General features: G+C 37.6%; 1 protein-coding gene and 1 non-coding gene across 3 annotated transcripts; one reads left to right on the top strand and one right to left on the bottom strand.

Moving 5' to 3' along the window:
* Positions 1-4592: 4592 nt before the first annotated feature.
* Positions 4593-21195, bottom strand: SPC25 (SPC25 component of NDC80 kinetochore complex). 2 transcript variants are annotated; one of them, XM_004004625.6, is made up of 7 exons: positions 21081-21195; positions 19929-20081; positions 19764-19829; positions 14017-14163; positions 12442-12546; positions 10480-10578; positions 4593-8571 (listed from the first exon to the last, which is right to left on the bottom strand). In XM_004004625.6, exons 1-7 carry the CDS (start codon positions 21106-21108, stop codon positions 8447-8449), a joined length of 723 nt encoding a protein of 240 aa, XP_004004674.1. In that variant the 5' UTR covers positions 21109-21195; the 3' UTR covers positions 4593-8446. The 2 variants fall into 2 exon arrangements, with proteins under 2 accessions (XP_004004674.1, XP_060265790.1); XM_060409807.1 differs by lacking the exons at positions 19764-19829; positions 19929-20081; positions 21081-21195 and adding an exon at positions 16575-19655.
* On the top strand, positions 10858-10960 carry LOC114113318 (U6 spliceosomal RNA). The gene has a single exon (XR_003588377.1). It is a non-coding gene; the product is annotated as a U6 spliceosomal RNA (small nuclear RNA).
* Positions 21196-23021: the final 1826 nt, after the last annotated feature.

Raw genomic sequence — 23021 nt, 5'->3', positions numbered from 1 at the left:
CAGGTTTATCTTCCTAACTGGGTCCATGATGCGGGCGCGATGCCGATGAGCCCGTGATGCAGGCATATCATGGCATTTTGCTCTCTTAGTTCTTTGAAACAGAGTCAGAAGATGGAAGGTAAAAAGAGGTGAAAAAGATGTACCATGTTCCTAGAATTTTCTAAAAGACTCTAGAAATAACCCCGAACAGCCCCTCTCACAGGGAGAAAAGGCTGAGTGCAGAGCAGTTTAGCCTGAAGTCAGATAGTTTTCTGGTGGCGCAACAGAGATTAGGATGCAGACATCCTTTTCCTCAAGTCTTGGGTGGCAACAGCCACAGTAGGCCCACAAGGGGTCAAGCAGGGCCAGGGAGAAGGGGAAGAATACATATCAAGTCTAAAAAGAAGACCTCAGCAGAGACAGGCAGGTAAAGCACCAGTGAGGCAGACCCAAGTTAAGGACAGCAGAATAAAGGATCATGAGCCAGGGTGGCTAGTCAGTGTGGTCGGAAGACAAGTTGGTAGACAAGAGGACTCTATGCCAGGCAGAGGACCTCAGGGCAGAAAGGAGTTCCATCCTGAGCGAGTGACCTTCTGAGTTAGTGGCTTCTTACATATCCCAACCCACAAACAGAATTGCTCTTAGCATAAGGTCAAGTGTGAGTCAGAGATGGCTGGAGATCTGAGAATAAGAGCAAGGCTGATAGAAAAGGGTTAAGAAGGAGACAGTGCCTGAAATTTCATGCCTCCCTGCCCAGCTGGAAACTTCATACACCAATTCAGAAACTAGGAATTCTGTAATTTCCTTCCAGGCCGTGATGCAAGGAATATCCTAAGCAACTTTGTAGTGACAGACACTTAAATGCTAATGAGTCTCCAGTTTGAATGATAAGTTCTAAAAACCAGAATTTTCTGTCAAAATGGAAAATTTAGAGAGATTTCTGCTGCTTCCGCAAATGCCCTACAATGGGAAAAGATGGAGAACGAGAGAGCAGGAGCTCAAACTTTTCCCAAGGGGAACATTTTAGAATGGAGAGGCGTGATACAGCAGCATCTCAGAAACCGGCCTACGTCACTCTGGAGATCACACACTCCATTGAACGGAAGGTCAAGATATTGCGAGAACGTCTAATCAGATTTACTTTTGTGCCAAATAGTCTCACATTAAAGGAATGATTAAAATCCATTCTATTACTCTCCTGCCCCCTACTTCTTTTTTTATTTAACTTGTCAAGTTTTATACTGTGAAAAAGGAAATTTTCAAATATATTTTAAATAAGGTACATATATTTTTTATACTCTGCCCCATTACACTCCTAAAGCAGGACCCATTACACTCCTAAAGCAGGATATAACAAAGATATTTATAGATACACATATCAGACCGGAAGGAGCTCAAGTAAAACTTGTTATGTGAGATATAACTTACAGCCCAGAAGAACAGATCAGAAGTTTTAAAGTCACCCTTAATGGCGTATTAACGAAGGCTTTCCGCATGTTGAAAGTTGGCTGAATAATAGGCCATTAAGACCATGAACAGAGATTTTGAATTTCTATTTCCTTTTCATCTTCTTTCCATTAAGCCTTGATGGATAAAAGAAATTGTGTAGCAATTGACTGTAGCCTACACGCGATCATTTGTGTAAATTGATGATAATGATGATTGGACCCTGAAACTCTTTAGAAGTAATTTTCAAAGGGGCCCCTCTTTCTTCCTAAAGCAGTTTTACTTTGTAAAGACATAAATGGTTTTCCTGGTTTAAAATGTTGCTGCAAATTCTTTTTTTGCATCTGCGATATGTAATTTTTAAACTTCAAAGAAACACTATAGTATTAAACTAGATAAAAATACAAATATTTTGGGGGTATAATAGACTTGGATATCATCTTAGAAAGGCAAGAATTTTCTAGCAGGACAGGTAGGGATGGTACTACTTAGATTTAGGTAAAAATTAAGTGCATATTGGGAATATTAATGATGTTCCCAAATCTTCCACAGAGAATAAAATAATTTTTTTAATATTAAGACTTTTAAACTCTTAATTGGGCTTTCATAATTATACTCCACTAGGCAATTTTCTTATGTCAGGAATTTTCTAGCAACATTAGCAACCTGAAATATAGGCAGTAGAGGTCTGAGTCAGATTTTCACTAAAAATATCAAAGACATTACTCTATTTTAATCTTCTTTCTGGTACAATAAATTCTGACTATCCATTATCCTGTCATGTCAACCAGAAAGATTAATTTCACTTTTCTGCATTTCAATTACTCATAATAATTAATATTCATAGAGTATTATCTGATTCATCAGAAAGTAAAATAATATTCAATTTGGGTTAAAGTAAATTTTATTGTACAGTATTATAAGATTTTAACTGATTAGTAATTTGAACATAATATAACTTTGTTCCAGCTTCCAAGAAAAGGTCCCTCCTCCCCTAGAGTCTTTATGGCCTCAGGGGCAATCAGCCAAATTTGGAAAGAGAATCAACACAGCGATACATCCCATTGTCTGTGGCGACATGAGTAGGAAGAATGTCTAACTCTGGAAAGATGGGCTTGAGGGCAGGGGATCAAGAGAAGGGATTTTGAAAGGTAAAGAGGAATCACTATTTTCCGATCTGTTGCTTCAATACTAGAAAGACAGTAAATTCTTTTCCTCAGAGCCCTCAGTCTGTCTTCTGAAATAGAAACAGACCAATACACTGTGATAAATGTGTGTGTGTGTGTGTGTGTGTGTGCGTGTATGTGTTAGTCACTCATTCGTATCCAACTCTTTGCGACCCTGTGGATATACAGTCCATGGAAATCTCCAGGCCAGAATACTGGAGTGGGTAGCCTTTCCCTTCTCCAAGGGATCTTCCCAACCCAGGGATCAAACCCAAGTCTCCCACATTGCAGGCAGATTCTTTACCAGCTGAGCCACAAGGGAAGTCTGAGCTGAATGCTATGGGCAGATAAAATGTAACCTCTGGAAAGTACACATGTATAAGAGTGATTCCAGGGTTTCCATAGTGGCTCAGCAGTAAAGAATCCGCCTGCCAGTGCAGGAGACACAGGTTTGATCCTTGATCTGGGAAGATCTCACATGCCATGGGGCGACTAAGCCCGTGGGCCACAACTATTGAGCCTGGGAACCACACTACTGAGCCCACATGCCTTGACTACTGAGGCCTGAGAGCTCTGGAATCTGTGCTCCATAACAAGAGAAGCCACCACAATGGGAAGCCCCCACACACAACTAGAGAGCAGCCCCTGCTCACAACTAGGGGAAAGGCCATGCAGCAACGAGGACTAGCATGGCCAAAAATAAATAAAATTATTATTTTTAAAAACCGATTACATACGAGGCCACAAAGTAATGCTCTAGAAATTGTGTGATGACAATGTAAGAGATCATTAAGAAAAGAATAAGTGAAAAAACCCTGTGTGTTCGGAGAACACATATGTTATGTGTCCCTGTACACATACAAGCACACATGTGCAGACACACACACTTCTAAATAACACATGGCCAAAGAATAGATCCTAATGGAAAATTTTAACTGTTAGAAATAAAAAATAAGAAAGTTACCACGTACTAAAACCTATAGTTTCAGGAAAGCAACTTAAAAAAATTTCCACAGGAAAAAGGATAAAATTAATTAATTAAGCATCCTAATTAGGAATTTATAAAAACATCAGAAACCACCTAAAGCAAATAAATGAAAAGAAAGATCAGAAATTAATGACATATAAGACAAGAGGTTGAATAAAGCTGTGAATAAACCAATGAATAAAGCTATTCGTTGGTTCTTTGAAAGGGTTAATCAACAGAGCAAACCTCTGGCAAAATTAAGAAAGTCATGAAAGTGAAAGTGTTGGTCGCTGAGTCAGGTCTGACTCTTGCAACCCCTTGGACTGTAGCTTGCCAGGTTCCTGAATACCATGGAATTCTCCAGGCAAGAACACTGGAGCGGGTGGCTGCTCCCTTCTCCAGGGGATCTTCCCAACCCAGGGATTGAACCCAGGTCTCCTGCATTGCTGGCAGATTTTTTTACCATCTGAGCCACCAGGGAAGCACAAGAAAGGCATAAATAAAGCAGCATTATTTCTAAGAAAAAAGGAGATACACTACAGGTGCAGTAGATATCAAAAACCAATTTTTTGATATACATATAATTATATGTTATTAACAACTTCACACCAATTAATTTGCAAAAAAAAGTCTGCAAGAGATAAATTTCTCAAAAAAGTATGTATTTCTCAGGAAGAAACAGAATAATTAAGTAATTCAATAACTATTAAAAAGTTAACATACATTTTTCTAAAAGCATCTTCCTACAAAGAAAACACAGGCTCAAGAGAGTTTTATATGTGTGTTTGAAAGCCATAAGCCCTTAATCAAACATTTTCAGAAACAGACAAGAAAGGAACACATCTCAACTATTTTCAAGGGTCTGGGACCTAGGATAACCATGATACCAACATCAGATGATGTTAATACACAAAGGAAAATTATAAGCCAATCTAATTCATGGTTATAGAAGTAAAAATTTAAAGCAAATTTCACAAAACTGAATCTAGCATTATTAAAAACAAAACTAAACAGATTGCACGCCATGACCAAGATTTATCCCAGGAAGGCAAGTTTAATTCAACTTTTTTTTAAAACCTATTAATATAAATCACCATATTAACAGCTACAAGATGAAAATCCATACAGATACAGAAAAACACAATAAAATGCAACAAATGTTTATGATAATTACTTTTAATTAACTGAAAATAGAAGAAAACTTCCTTGGCCTGCTCAGCAACAAAAAAAGGCAAGTTTGGGAAATTACACATAGTGCAGTCGGTTGCAGCTTTGGTTAAGCTCAAAAAGATTAGCTGATTTGTCCAAGATCATGTATCAGTTTTGATAACAGAGCAACAACTGTGCCACATCTTAATTCTCAGATCTTTTCATGTTACCATGTTGATGCTGGAAAGCAGAATTTTTCACACACAGAGCATTTATTCAAGATTTACCATTATTTAGATCACATTTATTTGAACCTTAAATATTGCCTCTTTCTGAATTTTTGTAAAAATCTATGCAGCTGAGTGAAATAATTTCTTCCTTGAAGTTTTTCCATTTGTTGCACTTTAGCCTAGCAGCTACCTCCAGCTTGCCTAGTTGATAAGGAGAGTAACGTGTCTATAAACTCCAAACATTCTTCACACATCCCATCATACAGTGTTCATACTTCACACAACATGTTTAACAATACTATGAAAGGAGCTGATTTGAAATAGCTTGCATATTCTCCATTTTACTTACTTTTGACAAGACTCTTTTTCTACATAGATGAAGCTCTTGTCTTATTCAGAGTCTTGTTCTCGAATAGCTTGCCATTTTTTCAAGAACTACCTATACAGCTGTTTTTACCTGTTAAAAATTGCTGGACATCTCAGCAACATGCCTGTAAGTATTACCGAACAAGTCAGCTCCTTTTCAAAGGTGTAATTTAAATTTCCCATTAAATAATTTTCTACTGAGTCTGGAAATGTGCTCCACATTGACAAATACTTACTAAGTTTCTACTGTATGTTAGCTACTATGCTATTTTGCATGCTCAGTTGTTTGTGTCCAACTTTGTGCCATCCCATGGACTGTAGCCCACCAAGCTCTCCTGTCCGTGAAATTTTCCAGGCAAGAATACCTGAGTGGGTCGTATTTCCTCCTCCAGGGGATCTTCCCAACCCAGGGACAGAACCCATGTCTCCTTCTTCTGCGTTAGCAGGCGGATTCTTTACCACTGAGCCACCTGGAAAGATACTATGCTAGCTTTATAGCTAAACAGGCAATTCACTGTCCCGGTACACAAATTAAAGTATAACTAATTGTCTCTGTATCAGAATCCTCTGAACTGGAGGAGAAGCAACATTTTCTAATCCTCATTAGATGGGAAATCAAAACTTACATTTTAGCAGATTTTGTGCTGATTCTGTTTTTTCAACTTAACTAGTGATTGAGTTTAATTTTAGAGTTCTTGTTCCATTTTATTACAAAATATGGAATAGGTTAGTGTACCCCACTGAGATTCCATTTCAATTAGTTTTATTACTTAGGCATATTTCTTTCCCATTCAAGAAATTGCACTTTGTATCTTATATCTTATGCTTTATTTCTGTATCAGGAAGGTTTTAAATGCTGAAAACTATTATTTTGTTTTTACAACATACCATCCTAAATAAAACGGATAGAGGAAGTTTAATGGACTAGCTTGGTTTCCCTTTCATATGTATTCTTACCCATTCAAAGCACAATTTTCATAATGTATCAAACTTTAAAATTTAAGCTTGTCATTATTGTTCAGTTGTGTCCCACTCTTTGCAACTCTGTGGACTGTAACACACCAGGTTCCCTGTTCTTCATTATCTCCTGGAGTTTGCTCAAACTTATGTGCATTGAGTGAATGATGCCATCCAACCATCTCATCCTGTCACCCCCTTCTCCTGTCCTCAATCTTTCCCAGCAACAAGGTCTTTTCCAGTGAGTTGGCTCTTCACATCAGGCAGCCTAAGTGTTGGAGCTTCAGCTTCAGCATCAGTCCTTCCAATGAATATTCAGGGTTGCTTTCCTTTAGGATGGACTGGTTTGATCTCCTTGCAGTCCAAGGGACTCTCAAGTCTTTTCGAGCACCAGAGTTTGAAATCATCAATTCTTTGGCGCTCAATCTTCTTCATGATCCAACTCTCACATCTGGACATGACTACTGGAAAAACCATAGCTTTGACCAGACGGACCCCCAGTTAGAAGTGAAGAATGGTGGTCCTTGAGGAGAAATGGATCTAAGCGGAGAGCTCCCCATTAAGTCTCTCATTCCCAATCTTCATTTCTCTAAGTTGCAGGTGAAAAAGATCTTTCAGAATCAATGCCTGGTGCCTTTTCACTCTATGGTTCAAAACATTATATCCAGAATTTGTGGTAGGATATGTGGTTTTTCTCTAGTTTTAATGAATGAAAATATCTTCTTAAATTTTTTGTTCCTTGTTATATTTCAAGCAGGGAATTCAGTAAATATGTACTCACTATAATAGTCACCTGCTATCTTTTTTATGTTAAACATTTAGTGTCTATTTCCATTTAAAGAATAACATCCCTACTCTTAGCTCAGTCATCGTGCTTAATCCACCTCCAGACCTGGGTTTCCAGAGGATCTAACCTAATCCAGTGTATATACTTTACTCTTCTGATCACCAGTGATTGGTTCAGAGATTGAGATGAGCTTGAAATTGCTGGGGTTCACCACATGGAATCTTAACCCAGGAGAAACAGCTAAGAAATGGATCCTGCTTAAATAATTTAAACTCCAAACCAAGCCAGGTCCATAAAAACCAAAGCTGGGTTTTGATATGGCTTTCTATATTCATTTAAATGTAGGTATATTACAAAATAAAGCCAAATATGAAGGTTTGCCTAGGAAAACTGGATAGTCTGCTCACTGAACTGCCTGTTAAAATACTTCTTTAGCCAAGCTCATGCTTAGACAGGATAAGATGATAATTTGTACCACACACTCCAAATCTCCAGGACAGTTTATCAGCCTTGCATCTCTGCAGAGATAGTATCAATCGGTGGTACCTAAAAGCTGCTCTGCACACTGGGAATGGCTGAGTAATAACATTCCCACTAGTCCACAGCATTCTTAGATAAATTCCACTGCTATACAATTGTGAGCAGAACCCTGAGCCAAGTCCTAGACATGAGAGGCAGCTGAGGGATGGTGACCTCCGCCCACCAGACAACAAGGGGAAGCCAGATGTAGCTAGAAGCATGGAGGCCACTGCTCCACGGCTTTTAGGCGTGCCCAAGATATCCTGAGACAGTACTATGTGTCTTCCACTAAAGCCAGCAGACCTAAACAAAACCAAATTTAAAAGGAAAGAATAGTGACAAAAATGAAATCCTAGAAGAACACTGATTGAGTTCTAGTCTGTATTGAATAGACTCCAAAGATGTCAAATATATGTCTAGACCACAACTAACCAGTCTAAATATTACAAAACGGAAACTGCTTATGAATTTTCTACATTTGGACTTTCAAAATTAGATCCTTTTCTAGATATTTTAGAACACTGCCAACTTTCTTCTGATACAAAGGTTTGTCCTTTAACTGTAGATTCCTCTTGGTGTAGGATAAAAACATTCCTTCCTTTAAGACATGAGGATGATAGCATTTACTCTGTGAAGTACATTTTAGAAGTTGCAAACCACAGGTTGGACTCACTCCCTTCATTTTTTATCATTACTGATCCATGACTTCTTATAGCTTGACTTAAACCTTCTTTCCCAAGATTTCAATTAAAATAATTGACAAAAATCAGCACACAGAAATGTTACAAAAATAAAGATTATAGACAAACATCGAATAATGACAGTTTTTTAAAAAAGAGAAACAACAAAGGGATAATGGTTTTTACACACCATTTATATATCAATTATAAACCAGGGCAGTAAAAGCTTTCCGAACGTTGGCAAGAAAAGCCGAAAAATTGTTGGTCTGCCTTACTTTTTCTTGAAATTCTGCGAGGCACTCAAGATGAGGAGCACTATCTGACACTAGGAGGAAAAAAAAAGAAGACAATATTTTTAGAAGAGAAGTATTTGTAACTTCGATGCTCTCATATGATTCAAGCCATTTCAATTCCATTTTCCTGAAATGCTTTCAGCACAGAATGACACACAAACTTGATTTTCACATCCTAACTATTTTTTGGACCTTTCCTTTGTTTAATCTCTAAATATTCAAATATTAAATACTACAATCTTGTTTTAAATAGATGGTAATCAAGGATTGAAGAGCTCAGAGATACAGAACAGAAGGCCATTTCCTATCATCTTTCCCATACATTTTAACTATTTCAACTATTTTAACAGTATTTTTTTTAAACTGTTGTCAGTTTTCTGTGCAAAATTGGGCCTCAAATCTAATTTCTAACCACTCAATCAAAAAAAGAACAACTTTCAATGCCAACCCTTAATAACTGACGACTATGGAAAGAAACATCTGCTGCTTTACAACTGAAATGGGGATCATTAGAAAATGCTATTCCCAAAGTTGTATTTACATGGCCAAATGGGACTCAGAGTCACAAATAACAATATGGCCCTCACATGCAGTTGCACCAGCTGGTACATACTAGGAGCAAGTCTCCTGTGAAGGTGGTCAAAGGAAAGGAATGATTCACCTTTCTCTATCACCAGTCTTGTCCTTTGTCCAAGGAGAAAAAATTGAAGGCTGTCAGATTTCCAGTTCTTTGGCAGAGACTGCTTGGGAAACAAGGCCCATGACCAAAGCAGAGAAAGAATAGCAAAGAGCACCTGGTTCCAAATTTATACTGTACACTGTATTTTAATACATTATCAGAAACTATAACACTATATAACAAGAGAGGCTATCCAATTTAGAGAAAACTGAGAAGCTAGGTAAGAGGTCTTGGGATTTGCTTTTTAAAAGTTAGCAGCCATCAGATTAAAAGATATTTACCTAGAGAGAGAGAAAAAAAAAATTTGTACTTGAACTATATTCCTAAAATATAAACTCGAGTCACTAAGTCACATCAGGGAGCTGACTCAGCCATTTTCCTGAGTGTCCATCTGCTATTAATACAAATGCTTTGCGGACACAGATATAAAGAGCTAAGAACCATTTTTCTGAATTCCAGTAAGTTAAAGATTACTTTAGAATCCTTAACATTAGAATAATAAAAAGAGATAAATAAATTTCCATTCTTTTTGTTCACAATATTGCCAAACATATAACTTCCCACACATTAAAGACCTTTCTGGTCCACTGTAGAAGCAGCAATGAAGCAAAATTCTCAACATTTGGGATTTTCAGGATAGGAATATCTTAAAATTTATTTTTTGGAAATTAAATTGTCACATTCAAATTGAAAATCATCTACTTAGATCACATACAATATTCACATTTAGGCAGTCATATCCTTTACAGCTTTAGCTTTAAGTTCTCTAAGAGGATAATCCATATTTGCATATGAAATGCAGTGATTGTTGGTCTTTTAACTCTTTCAGCCATTGTGGCGCTGTGCCATCCAGAAGAGAAGTTACTTATTAAGGTTTCTGCTGCTGCTAAGTCACTTCAGTCGTGTCCCCACTCTGTGTGACCCCATAGACAGCAGCCCACCAGGCTTCCCCATCCCTGGGATTCTCCAGGCAAGAACACTAGAGTGGGTTGCCATTTCTTTCTCCAATGCATGAAAGTGAAAAGTGAAAGTGAAATTGCTTAGTCGTGTCTGACTCTTCGTGACCCCATGGACTGGATACTATCTATAAATCAAAACTATAGTCATTGCCTTTAGAAGACAATATCACAAGAAGCAAGACTGGAAAAGAAAGCAACAGCTTGTGGGAATATTACTTGCCTTCACGTTACTTTATGTTCTAAGTCAAATAACATTCTGGGATGCCAATCTTAAATACCAGTTAAGAGATAGGGGTACATACCTTCATAGTCCCTTGCTTCATTTAGGCACAGGGAAAACATAAATGGGCGATCAGGATGCTTAGGGTCAATATCAGTGAATATAAACTGTAATTTATCACCTGAAAAAAGGGATTAAATTATTTAGTATGAGAATTATTTTATTGTGCCAAAGCTCTCCATTGAGATGAGCTTTCTTCCCTCCACCTCTGATTAATATCTACACTGCTATAAAACAGTATTTCCTGACTTTGGGGACTATGAGAAACTTCTACTTTAAATCTAAAAATAATTTAAAAGCTTTAAAAGTGGTTTTGAGACAAAACTAAACAAAACACAAAAAAGCACCTCAGGATAACAGTGAAGATAAAGACCAATGGATCAAAAGTTCAGAGCTACGCTTGCTTCAGTAGCACATACACTAAAATTGGAATGTTACAGAGAAGATTAGCATCACCGCTGTGAAAGGATATCATGCAAATTTATGAAGCGTTCCATATTTTTAGAAACCAACACAATATTGTAAAGCAGTTGTCCCCCAATTGAAACTAAGTAAAATTTTTTAAAAAGTTTCAGAGCTGGTCTTTATGTTCTCCTCTAAGCAAAGGTTAATATTTTGCATTAAAGACTCATTCTGACAGATAGGAAAAACACCAAAACTAAGGCAAACAGATTTATGAATAGAGGGTCTAATTTCAGAAAGAAGTATAATTGGTAAATAAATGGGGAAAATGGTCACATTTTCATTAATAATCAAAGAAATATATTTTTTAAAGTTTCTATTATCGAATCAACTGCCAGATAATAAAATAAACCAAAAATCTTTAAAAAGAAACTACAATTCTGGCACAAACAACAATGAAATGGGTACTCTTTACATTATACACAGATTGCATAAAAGAGTTGGCCTAGCAGGCCTGAGACTTCTGTCCCCAGAAAAGGTCTGCTTGCAAGACTGGTCCTTGTCTGGGAGATCAGAGATCCCCAAGACCACCAGAGGTCTGAAAATCCACTAGGAGGATTCCTGGCGCTCACCACTGGTTGTACTCAGACCTATGATTACAGTGAAAGGATACAGCAAAATCAGCAATGCAAGTAATTCCTGCGGTGAAGTCCAAGCAAAACGAGGCCAAGCTTCCAGAGTCTCTAATGAGGTTCCCTGGTAGACAACACGTCATGTGTCCTGTCACAATTCGACGCTGACGGGATTAATCACATCCTGTGTGACTCCACTGGCTTAATGCTCTTGAAAACTTGCTTCCTCTAGATTTTGCCCCATGCGACTTTTTTCTTTGGGCTGATTTTGTTTTGTATTCTTTCACTGACATAAATCTGAGCCACCCTGAGCCTTGTAAATCTTTCTAGTGAAATCACCAAAATGGAATGTAATCTTGGGGACTCCCAACACCATAAATATTTCTATAAATGGACACATAGATATGTAACAGCGGCAGAAATATTCCTATGCTTTAACTCAGTAATTCACCTCTGGGAATTTCATGAAAATTGTGCCCCCCAAATGGAGAAGTCTATGTATGTCCACTATAGTATTTCTAAAACTGAAAAATGTAAAATCCAAGTGTTAAACTAAGAGTAATATACGGGTTAAACAATAGATAAAAGACTGAATAAATTAAGCTACACTTATGGAATGAATTATTATATCACTATGTTAAAATTACCATTATGAAGGCTATAGCAATTAGAGAAATACTAATCATACAACACTAGTAAGAACAAGGAACAAAAAAATTTTTTTTCATGCTGGCAACTATGCCTAAAATACATTTACTAAAATGCTGGATGATAAATAACCAAGGCAGGAGTAATTACATTAGGGTGATAAAAGTTTGGTAATTTTTTTCTTACTGTTTAAAAAATTAACAATGTGGTCATTATCTTAGCTGAAAATATTTTACAGATTCTTTTCTACTTAAGACAGACTTTTAAAATATCCTATGTTTTACTTACATTAATATACTAACCATAAATTTTTCGAATTTCTAGTCCAAGTCGATCTTTATATAAGTCTGCAGATTTCTGTAGCCTTTTCAACCTCTCTTCATTAGCTTTGTTAGCAGTGGAAATAGCTATGATTAAAAACCACATACAATGAGTATAGAATATTTTAAATAATATTCAGTTAATATTCTTTTAACTAATTTTAAAAAACTTAAAAACAACCATAAAAATGATACCAGGCAAATAAATCAGCTTACATTTACATTTATTACACTTTCTATCTCCACCAAGTAGCAAAAGGGGCTTTTGTTCATTCAAGCTGGAAGGAAAAACTGCATGAAAAAATACATACCAGTATTAAGAGTAATAAGTTTTGTTCTATTTTATTATAAAGCAGCATGAATAAATAGGCCAAGGACTTGTAAGCTTAGCAGAGAAACATAAAGACTTCTTGTACACTATTTCGCTTTTTTTAGTTAGCCAAAAATGTATCAGTTGCTTCACTGGAAAAATACTCTATTATTTTAAATAGGAAGTCAGCGTTATTTCATGCTAGTTTAGAACTTTTCTTCAGAAGTTAATGCAATATTCCCTAAGTAATACTTAAGAGTTGAAAAAAATAATGTCGATTCGTACACAAACTCTATAAGAAAGAGCATTCACGAAACAAACTTTGCTATATTCAAGAGATTTTACAATTGATTATTTCATTTATGGGCAAACAAGTCTTCTATATAAAAGAAGCAGCTTTTTAAAAAAAAAAAAACATAAAAGTCTTAGACAAAGAGGCTTTACAGCATGAAGAACACGCTTAATAGTTCCTGGCAGAGGATGCATGATCAATCAATCTGTTGCATAAATTACACGATGGTTTCTCCCAGGCAAATCTTATTTAGTGAAACTGTCTCCCACTCTGCTTAATTAAACTCCCACAATAATGAAACTCAATTTCATTGTTCTCTGGTTCTGTTGGAAATCAAAAGGATCAGTCTTCGCTAATGTATATATATGGAATCTGGAAAGATGGTACTGAGAAATTACAGGAAGCAATGGAGAAACAGACATAGAGAACAGATTTATGGACATGAGGGTTAGGAAGGACAGGGTGGGATATACGGAGAGAGTAACATGGAAACATACATTACCATTTGAAAAACAGACAGCCAACTGGAATTGCTGTATGACTCAGGGAACTCAAACTGGGGCTCTGTAACAACCTAGAGGGGTGGAATGGGGGGAGGTGGGAGGGAGGCTCATTAGGGAGGGACGCTGGTATACCTATGGCTGATTCATGTTGACGTTTGGCAGAAACCACCACAATACTGTAAAGCAATTTCCTTTAATTAAAACTAAATAGGTTTTTTAAAAGACAAAAAAAAAAAACAAAAAAGGCTCTTTAAGCAAAAGAAAGAAAATAAAATCTACTTCGCAAATTTCATAGACACCTTGCGGAGAGAGGTGAGGGACTGGCTATGGCCTTAAAGTACGTTAGCTACTTCTGGCAATGAACTGGGGAGAAGGCAACATGTACATAACTGCGAGCCATCACTACTTTGAAATTTAGATTGTTTTAAATACCTGTACAACTGGAAACTTACTTTCCTTCTTCCTAGCATATTCTTCCTTAAGATCCTGGATATTTGCAGTCAGTGCCTCCACTTCCTGGTTTTTGTCTTTTACTTCAGCAATCAACTTTAATAAATTCTCTTTTTTCTCTTGAATGAGCTTATTCTGTCTGCAGATTTCTGCAAGAAGCACAAAGTATTAGCTAGAATCTATATGCTTTGCTCATCAGCATGTATCTATAAAAAGAGCAAAATATTGACTTTCACAAAATTAATGTTTTAATTGATAAACATTTCCTAATTAAAAAACCGTAAAAGAACAAGAATCCTTATCCTTTCCTATTTGTCTTTGAAAACAAAAATGAGGAGACAAAAAATGCATTTTTAAATGAGAATGCTAAATTAAACCAAGAAATACAAAATCAGAAGATCATGACCTTTGCAGCTCTCCCCATCAAATAAGTACATAAAGAAAACACCACCAAAGATGGACAAATGCTAAAGATGGTTTTTCAGATGCTTTGAAGAAATACCTAATTTTAATGCTAGATATCTGGTATATTCTGAAATATACCAAAATGATAGAAGGAGAGAGGAAGAGAGGACGGTAAGGAGGCAGTGAAGAAGGAAGAATACACAGAAGAACTATATTAAAAAGATCTTCATGACCCAGATAACCACGATGGTGTGATCACTTACCTAGAGCCAGACATACTGGAATGTGAAGTCAAGTGGGCCTTAGGGAATATAACTATGAACAAAGCTAGTGGAGGTGATGGAATTCCAGTTGACAGCCATGAAATTAAAAGATGCTTACTCCTTGGAAGAAAAGTTATGACCAACCTAGATAGCTGAGCGCCGAAGAATTGATGCTTTTGAACTCTGGTGTTGGAGAAGACTCTTGAGAGTCCATTGGACTGCAAGGAGATCCAACCAGTCCATTCTGAAGATCAACCCTGGGATTTCTTTGGAAGGAATGATGCTAAAGCTGAAACTCCAGTACTCTAGCCACCTCATGAGAAGAGTTGACTCATTGGAAAAGACTCAGATGCTGGGAGGGATTGGGGGCAGGAGGAGAAGGGGATGACAGAGGATGAGATGGCTGGATGGCATCATGGACTCGATGGACGTGAGTCTGAGTGAACTCTGGGAGTTGGTGATGGACAAGGGAGGCCTGGCGTGCTGCGATTCGTGGGGTCACAAAGAGTAGGACACGACTGAGTGACTGAACTGAACTGAACTATTTCAAATCCTGAAAGATGATGCTGTTAAAACGCTACACTCAATATGCCAGCAAATTTGGAAGACTCAGCAGTGGCCACAGGACTGGAAAAGGTCTGTTTTCATTCTAATACCAAAGAAAGGCAATGCCAAAGAATGCTCAAACTTCCGCACAATTGCACTCATCTCACATGCTAGTAAAGTAATGCTCAAAATTCTCCAAGCCAGGCTTCAACAGTATGTGAACCATGAACTTCAGATGGTCAAGCTGGATTTAGAAAAGGCAGAGAAACCAGAGATCAAATCGCCAACATCCGCTGGATCATAGAAAAAGCGAGAATTCCAGAAAAACATCTATTTCTGCTTTATTGACTATGCCCAAGCTTCTGACTGTGTGGATCACAACAAACTGTGGAAAATTCTTAGAGATGGGAATACCAGACCACCTGACCTGCCTCCTGAGAAATCTGTATGAAGGTCAGGAAGCAACAGTTAGAACTGCACATGGAACAACAGACTGGTTCCAAATCGGGATGTGAGAGTTGGACTATAAAGAAAGCTGAGTGCCAAAGAATTGATGCTTTTGAACTGTGTTGTTAGAAAAGACTCTTGAGAGTCCCTTGGACTGCAAGGAGATCAAACCAGTCAATCCTAAAGGAAATCAGTTCTTAATATTCATTGGAGGGACTGATGCTCAAGCTTACATTTCAATACTTTGGCCACCTGATGTGAAGAACTAACTCACTGGAAAAGACCCTGATGCTGGGAAAGATTGAAGGTAGGAGGAGAAAGGGAACAACAGAGGATGAGATGGTTCGATGGCATCACCGACTCGATGGACATGAGTTTCAGTAAACTCTGGGAGCTGGTGATAGACAGGGAGGCCTGGCGTGCTGCAGTCCATGGGGTCACCAAGATTTGGACGAGACTGAGTGAACTCAACTGACTGAACCGAAGAAGGAAGGGGGAAATCAAGACATTCAGGAATAATCTAGGTCAAGATATATGTATGCTTTGTAAGGAAAAAAAAATGCAAAACTGGTCTCAGGCATACATTTGACCCAGTTATATGGAGAGACATTTTAAGCTTCTAAATAATATAAAGATATAAATGTTTCCCAAACCCATTTCTGTGTTTAATAAAGCCCCTGTGGAATTTGGAGGGAATAGAAAGGGAAGATCCAACAAAAGTAATTACACAGGTGAGAACAGCTAGGAAATATGGTGAGAAAAACAATAAGAAAAGGGACTTGCCCTATCAGATTTAACAACTGTGACTGTGACAGTATTAACACAATAGTGGTGCTGTGAAGTAAGCGAAGTTGCTCAGTTGTGTCCGACTCTTTACGACCCCAGGGACTGTAGCCTACCAGGCTCCTCTGTCCATGGGATTCTCCAGGCAAGAATAGTGGAGTGGGCTGCCATTTCCTTCTCCAGGGGATCTTCCCGACCCAGGGATTGAACGCAGGTCTCCCGCATTGTAGACAGACGCTTTACCGTCTGAGCCACCAGGGAAACAAACAAAAGTTTGCAAACAAATATGGGCATATTTACAAAATTAATATGATAAATATCATAAATCAAAAGGTAAACTGTTCCCCAAACAGTGCTGAAATCCAAAATAAAATCCACATTTAAATTAAATATTTAAATGTAAAATGAAACTTTATAAAACCTAAAAGGCAGTATCTGTGAATATAAAATTAACCACATGGGGAAAGATCTTTTTACTTGAAGGCAAAAGGAAATTGAAGAGAAAGGCAGGCAGGCAGACAAACATATTTCAATCAAATAAGTATAAAAACTCTAAGCTAAATACTTGCTCTTATATTTATATAAATTTACTCACTTCACAATAATACAATTATGATGGACATCTTACTCTTTTTTAAAAGAAAAAACTAATATATATAAAATAGATAATCAACAAGGACCTACTGTATAGCACAGGGAACTCTACTCAATATTTTGTAATAACCTGTAAGGGAAAAAAATCTGAAAAACAATAAATATGTATATATAACTGAATCACTTTGCTGTATACCTGCAACTAACACCCTGTAAACTAACCGTAACTTCAATTAAAACAAAGAGGAAGAAAAAGAAGTCTCAGCAGTTCAATAACTTGCTCACAGCTTTACCTGCTAGAATGCAATGAACAGTAAGACCTGGATCCAAACTTAGGTCTTAACTTCAAAGGTCATGCTTTTAACCATTAAACTATCCTCTCCCAACAAAGGTTACTATTCTTAATCTAAAGAAGACACAAATATAAATTCGAAAGAAAAGGACAAAGGAATGAACAGAGGAAACACAAAACGAAGATGGTTAACAAATACAAAAGATAATTTAAACCCAGTAATCACAGATATGCAAATAAAGCAATAACATACCAATTACACACTTTTCTGTATTTTCTAAGACTTTGTGGACATGATCAGATTATATAAGACATAATTTTAAAATAAACATCTAATCAGAATTACCAGAAAGAAAAATGCTACTTTTTAAGGATAATTAAGTAGAATTTTACTGCAAAAGAGATGCAGATTTAAATGTCAAAAGTTCTCAGTTGCCATCTGGCTTCTCAGCTGTTACCCAAGGACCTTGATTCAATCACAACTGTGGGTCTTTTCCTCAGTGGTAAAGGAAGTATTTTGGCCACCTGATGCAAAGTGCCGACTCATTAGAAAAGACCCTGATGTTGGGAAAGGTTGAAGGCAGGAGGAGAAGGGGATGACAGAGGATGAGACGGTTGGATGGCGTCACCGACTCAATGGACATAAGTTTGAGCAAGCCCCGGAAGATGGGGAAGGACAGGGAAGCCTAGCATACTGCAATTCATGCGGTTGCAGAGTCAGACACGACTGAGCAAATGAACAACAAAAAACAAGTATAATAATGGCTGTCCCATTTATTTACCCCACAGGATTAGGCTATCTAATGATGGTGTGAAAAATTTTAAGCTAGTAAGTGGTACATAAATACCATGTATAGGAATGTTTTTATTCTAACATTTGAAGGACTGTGTGATTTTCCTTCCTGCTGCTGATTATAGAAGGAATGAGAAGCAGTAAAAGGGCATGGAAGCTTCAGGGCAGCTAAGAAAGTGGACCTGGGTAGAAGTCTTCTGTAACAGCCTCCCAGGAGTTCCAAAATCACATGCCTTCAGGGGTCAGATAAGTAAGTGGTCAAGGCAAAGCAAAGCAGAAGAAACAACCAGGGACTGTAACACATTAAGTACATGTGTCCCGTGTAAAGATACTCTGATTTGACAGTGTTCAAAACATGGTTTGGCAAAATTTAGTATCTCCAGTGGATTTTGGCCTGTGGCTACAAGCCTGTGGTCTGTGTGTGAGAATTCAGTAAAAGCTGCTAATCCACTCTGGACAATCTGCAGAGTGGTAGAAAAGAAAGGCAGGAACGATAAAAATATACAGAGAAAAACTGTCAGATCTTAAACCTACACCCAAAGGGCTGAGAGAACTCCAGTTTTTCAAAGTTGTGAAACTCATTTAAAAAAAATATACATCAGTGTGATGAACAGGTACTGATTTTGTATTCTAGTCTGTGAAACTCATTTTTTAAAAATATGGGCATTTATACATCAGTGAAGATTACTCTCACGAGCAAATGCTAAGTGAAAAAGGGACAGAATACATATTAATACGAAATGCTGCCACATATATAACTTTCAAAACCTCAATACTAAAGTAAAATACTGATAGATTAGTTCTAGAAAGTGAGAGAAGAGGAAGGTATAACATGGGATGTTCTATTTATTAAGCTGAATTGTGTGCATGTGTGCTCAGTCCAGCTCTTTGTGACCCCATGGACTGTAGCCTACCAGGCTCCTCTGAAATTTTCCAGGCAAGAATACTGGAGTGGGTTGCCATTTCCTCCTCCAGGGGATCTTCCCAACCCAGGGATTGAACCCACTTCTCTTGTTACTCCTGCATTGGTAGGCAAATTCTTTACCACTAAGCCCCCAGGGAAGCTATATATACATATACATATATATACATACATATATACATACATACATATATCAGAGTTGGACCATAAAGAAAGCTGAGCGCCAAAGAATTGATGCTTTTGAACTGTGGTATTGGAGAAGATTCTTGAGAGTCCCTTGGACTGTAAGGCGATCCAACCAGTCCATCCTAAAGGAAATCAGTCCTGAATATTCATTGGAAGGACTGATGCTCAAGCTGACGCTCCAATACTTTGGCCACCTGATGCAAAGAACTGACTCACTGGAAAAGACCCTGATGCCGGGAAATACTGAAGGCAGGACGAGAAGGGGATGACAGAGGATGAGATGGTTGGATGGCATCACTGACTCGATGGACATGAGTTTGAGCAAGCTCTGGGAGTTGCCGATGGACAGGGAAGCTTGGCATGCTGCAATCCAAGGGGCTGCAAAGAGTGGGACACAACTGAACGATTGAACTGAACTGATATATATAAACACACTGTTTTACTTGTATGAGGGATTTTATGAAGATGTTTAATCTAAAAAAACTCTCTATGATCTATTTCTACAGTTTGTCACATACGATTTTGATACTCCAGAAACATTTCAACCATCCGTTCTTCTTCCTTTAATTTCACAGACAGCTTTTCTGAAAGAGAAAAGGAGTTGAAGTTTCAATTCAGTTGAAATTAACAAACAAACAAGAACAACAAAGAATAACAGCATGTTATGAGTTAAATGTAGGTACCTGCAAATGCTTTAATGGAGTCCTTGTAGGCTTCTCTTAGTCCCACCATCTGACAGGAGGTGTCATTGACAGTGCTTTTGAATTTATTCCAAAATTCATTTATGCTTTTATCAAATAATGCCAGTTCATCATCTACCATTTTGTAAGACAAGGCTACAAAACAAACAGGACACACATTGTACTTTTTAAGTTACTGAAACCATATCAGCCACATATTTTGGCAGTTTGAAATTTGCTAGAAAATGGTTAGCAACTTACTTTAATACACTGAAGTATAGTTGATTTACAATACTGTGTTAGTTTTAGGTGTACAACAAAGTGATTCAGTCATATATACATCTATATTCTATTTTTCCACTCGATTCCATTATAGTTTATTACAAGATTTCAATTTACCGTGCTATACAGTAAATCCATGTTGATAGGGTAATGTGTATCCCTTAAACCCCTACTCTCATAGCAACTTACTTTTAACTCTAAATATCCCAAGGCAGATCGAGCCACCGAAACTTAACTATGGTATAGGTGCAGCAGGAAATCAGAACACCATCACTCCCTAGGAATTCATTAGTAGTAATGAGTGTTATCCCCACACCACACTCACTCTGACCCTGGGAAATATGACTCTGCCTCCGTTTTCTCACAAGTAAAGTTGGGGACTGCTAAGCCTCCTTCCAACTCTGACCCTTTTGATTCCGGCCTGGATTGCCAGGTCCCAGAAGGCGCAGCCCCTATCATGGGATAAGATCCCACATATCTACACTCCTTCCTCCTCCACCTCCAGATCAAGAAAGGTGGCAGTAAAATGGAAACTGGAGGAGAGTTTAGTGGGTTTAGTCCAGGACCTGTACAAGTAACCTCGACTTTCCCGGCCTCAGTTCCTCTCCTGTGAAAGGATGTTCTGTAAGATTCCAGGTCCTATCAGTTTTCTGTAACGCTACAACCTTCCCAATGACAGAAAATCTCCCCAGAAAATTCGCAGACTTGTCTTCGGTGAAACCCCAAACCCCTCTGCCTTGTGGCTGCCCATTCTGCTCCCTAAACAGCAACAAGAGGTACATTTCATGCTCCGCCCCCCAAATACGCATTCCGCCTCCAAACCCACTTTTCCCTACCACGACAGGCGGGTTTCGAGCCCAGCTCAATTCTCACCTTCTCCGGCAGGCCTGAGCCCAGCCATCAGCCCCACAAGACCTGAATCGATTTCAACCAACAGCCGAACTCCAAACCCCGCTGCCGCAGCCGAGCCAACTTTCCTATTTCAAACCTAGTGCGCCTTCCGCCTCCCGCCTTTGGGCTCACATACGCCTTCTTATTGGCTTATAGCGTAGGCTCTTTCATGAAGGGATTGGTTGATCTAGCCCTCTGGGATTCTCGCGAGAAAGATAGAGAAAGTGGCATTCTGGGATTGGTAGTTCTCTTTTGAGAACAGCTGACCTCGTCAGCTTTATTTCAGGAAAGTACTAACAGTTCCTGGAGGTCTCGCCTGACTGGCCATTCATCCTTTTCAGATAAAGGATTCCGCACAAAATATAAATATTGAACTTTAATTGTATTCTGTTGCCAAGTATATAGCCTTTATACTATAGGTAGTTTAAATAAAATTAATAAAGCTTATAAAATACCATTGCTTAATCTGTCTAGTGGCTGAAATATTACTGTTTATTGGCTAATAATAATAACAAAATCCAAAATTTCTTGACTCTCGTTTTAACTCTGTGAATTAAAACAGAGACATGAAAAGGCAGTAACTAATACTGGTAGTCCCTGCCCCAGTAGAAACTTAGCAACACAAAATTTTTAATAGTGAAAGGGAGGGGCAAGATAAGGGTAGGGGATTAAGAAATACAAACTACTATGTAAATGATGAATAAACTACAAGAATATTTTATATAGCATAGAGAATATAGCCAATATTTTATGATATCTTTAACTGGAATATAATCTCTAAAAATATTGAAGCATTACTGTTGTATACCTGAAACTAATGTAGTTTTGATTTACAATATTTTCAACTATACTTCAGTGAAAAATAATACATAAAAACTTTTAATATCCAGGATTCTTGCTACCTGTTGTCTCTGATTGGCTGTATTGTAGATTAATGTGAAAAGGAGAGTAGTAAGGCAGAGGTAATTCAAGGTTTGAGACAATGATGCTGCTGATGGCAGAACTGAAGCTGTCTTTTCAGCAGACCTGGTGTGGTCAGGGAGAGGTGTTGTGGGAAGGAAGAAGCATCATGAGTTATAATTTTAATATGTTGAGTTTGAGAGAATATTGTTGATGATATTAACAAAGCAACTAATGTCTTGCAGTCAATTTATTTCTTCAATTAATTACAGATTGGGTAGCGTTTCAACTCTGCAATAAGACTTCCTGGGTTTGAATTTGCTAAATGTGATGATGAACTCCACCAATTTGCTAAGTGTGATGATGGGCAAGTTACTTGGTCTCTTTAATCTCAGTTTCCTTATCTATAAAGTGAGGGTAATAATAATAATAATATCTTCTTCATATACCCTATGTGAAGACTCAAAAGAAAGTAAATGAGAATACCTTGGACTAGGTCCTTATAACATAAAATGGTTTCTTGTTATTATGGTTTATATACTACCCACTTCCTATTCAATACACTATCCTATTAAACGCATATAAATAAGACTTTAAATAGAACAAAATCTACAGTAGCAAAGAAAGAGAGAAATTATTGCAATTCAATACTACCTTTAGCTAAGGCAATGCATATAGCTCCCAAAATAAGACAATCACACTACTCATACAATTTTGATTTTAAGGAAACATACATTCTGCTATGTCCAGATAAATACAGAATGTGTCCCTTCCACCTCAATCCAAGTTGAATTAATTAGTATTATCCATTTAATACTTTAGCAATGTTTCACAAGTACAATTTTAATCTCAGCACAATGGAAACTAAATTTTTAACAATAATCAGGAAAGAGTTTCAGCAATTTCTTTAGACCATTACTAATTCAAGATAATAAATTATTTCTTCAGCTTGGAATAATGCTTGGACCATTTCTCTGATGGAATCTAGACACACATGACTGATCCATGAGCAAATTGGAAAAA

The sequence above is a fragment of the Ovis aries genome, chromosome 2, assembly GCF_016772045.2.
Source record: "Ovis aries strain OAR_USU_Benz2616 breed Rambouillet chromosome 2, ARS-UI_Ramb_v3.0, whole genome shotgun sequence".
In the NCBI taxonomy this organism is placed as follows: Eukaryota; Metazoa; Chordata; class Mammalia; order Artiodactyla; family Bovidae; genus Ovis; species Ovis aries.
The sequence above is the reverse complement of the archived record's forward strand: the minus strand, read 5'-3'. Positions and strand labels throughout refer to the sequence as shown.

Coding starts and splice junctions, on each gene's coding strand:
- SPC25 (XM_004004625.6), bottom strand. CDS start 21,108: ATGGCTGGGCTCAGGCCTGCCGGAGAAG. Junction 14,164..19,763: donor GTTTCTGGAGTATCAAAATC/GTATGTGACAAA, acceptor TGCTTCTTGCAG/AAATCTGCAGACAGAATAAG. Junction 8,572..10,479: donor TGAAGCAAGGGACTATGAAG/GTATGTACCCCT, acceptor TTTTCCTCCTAG/TGTCAGATAGTGCTCCTCAT.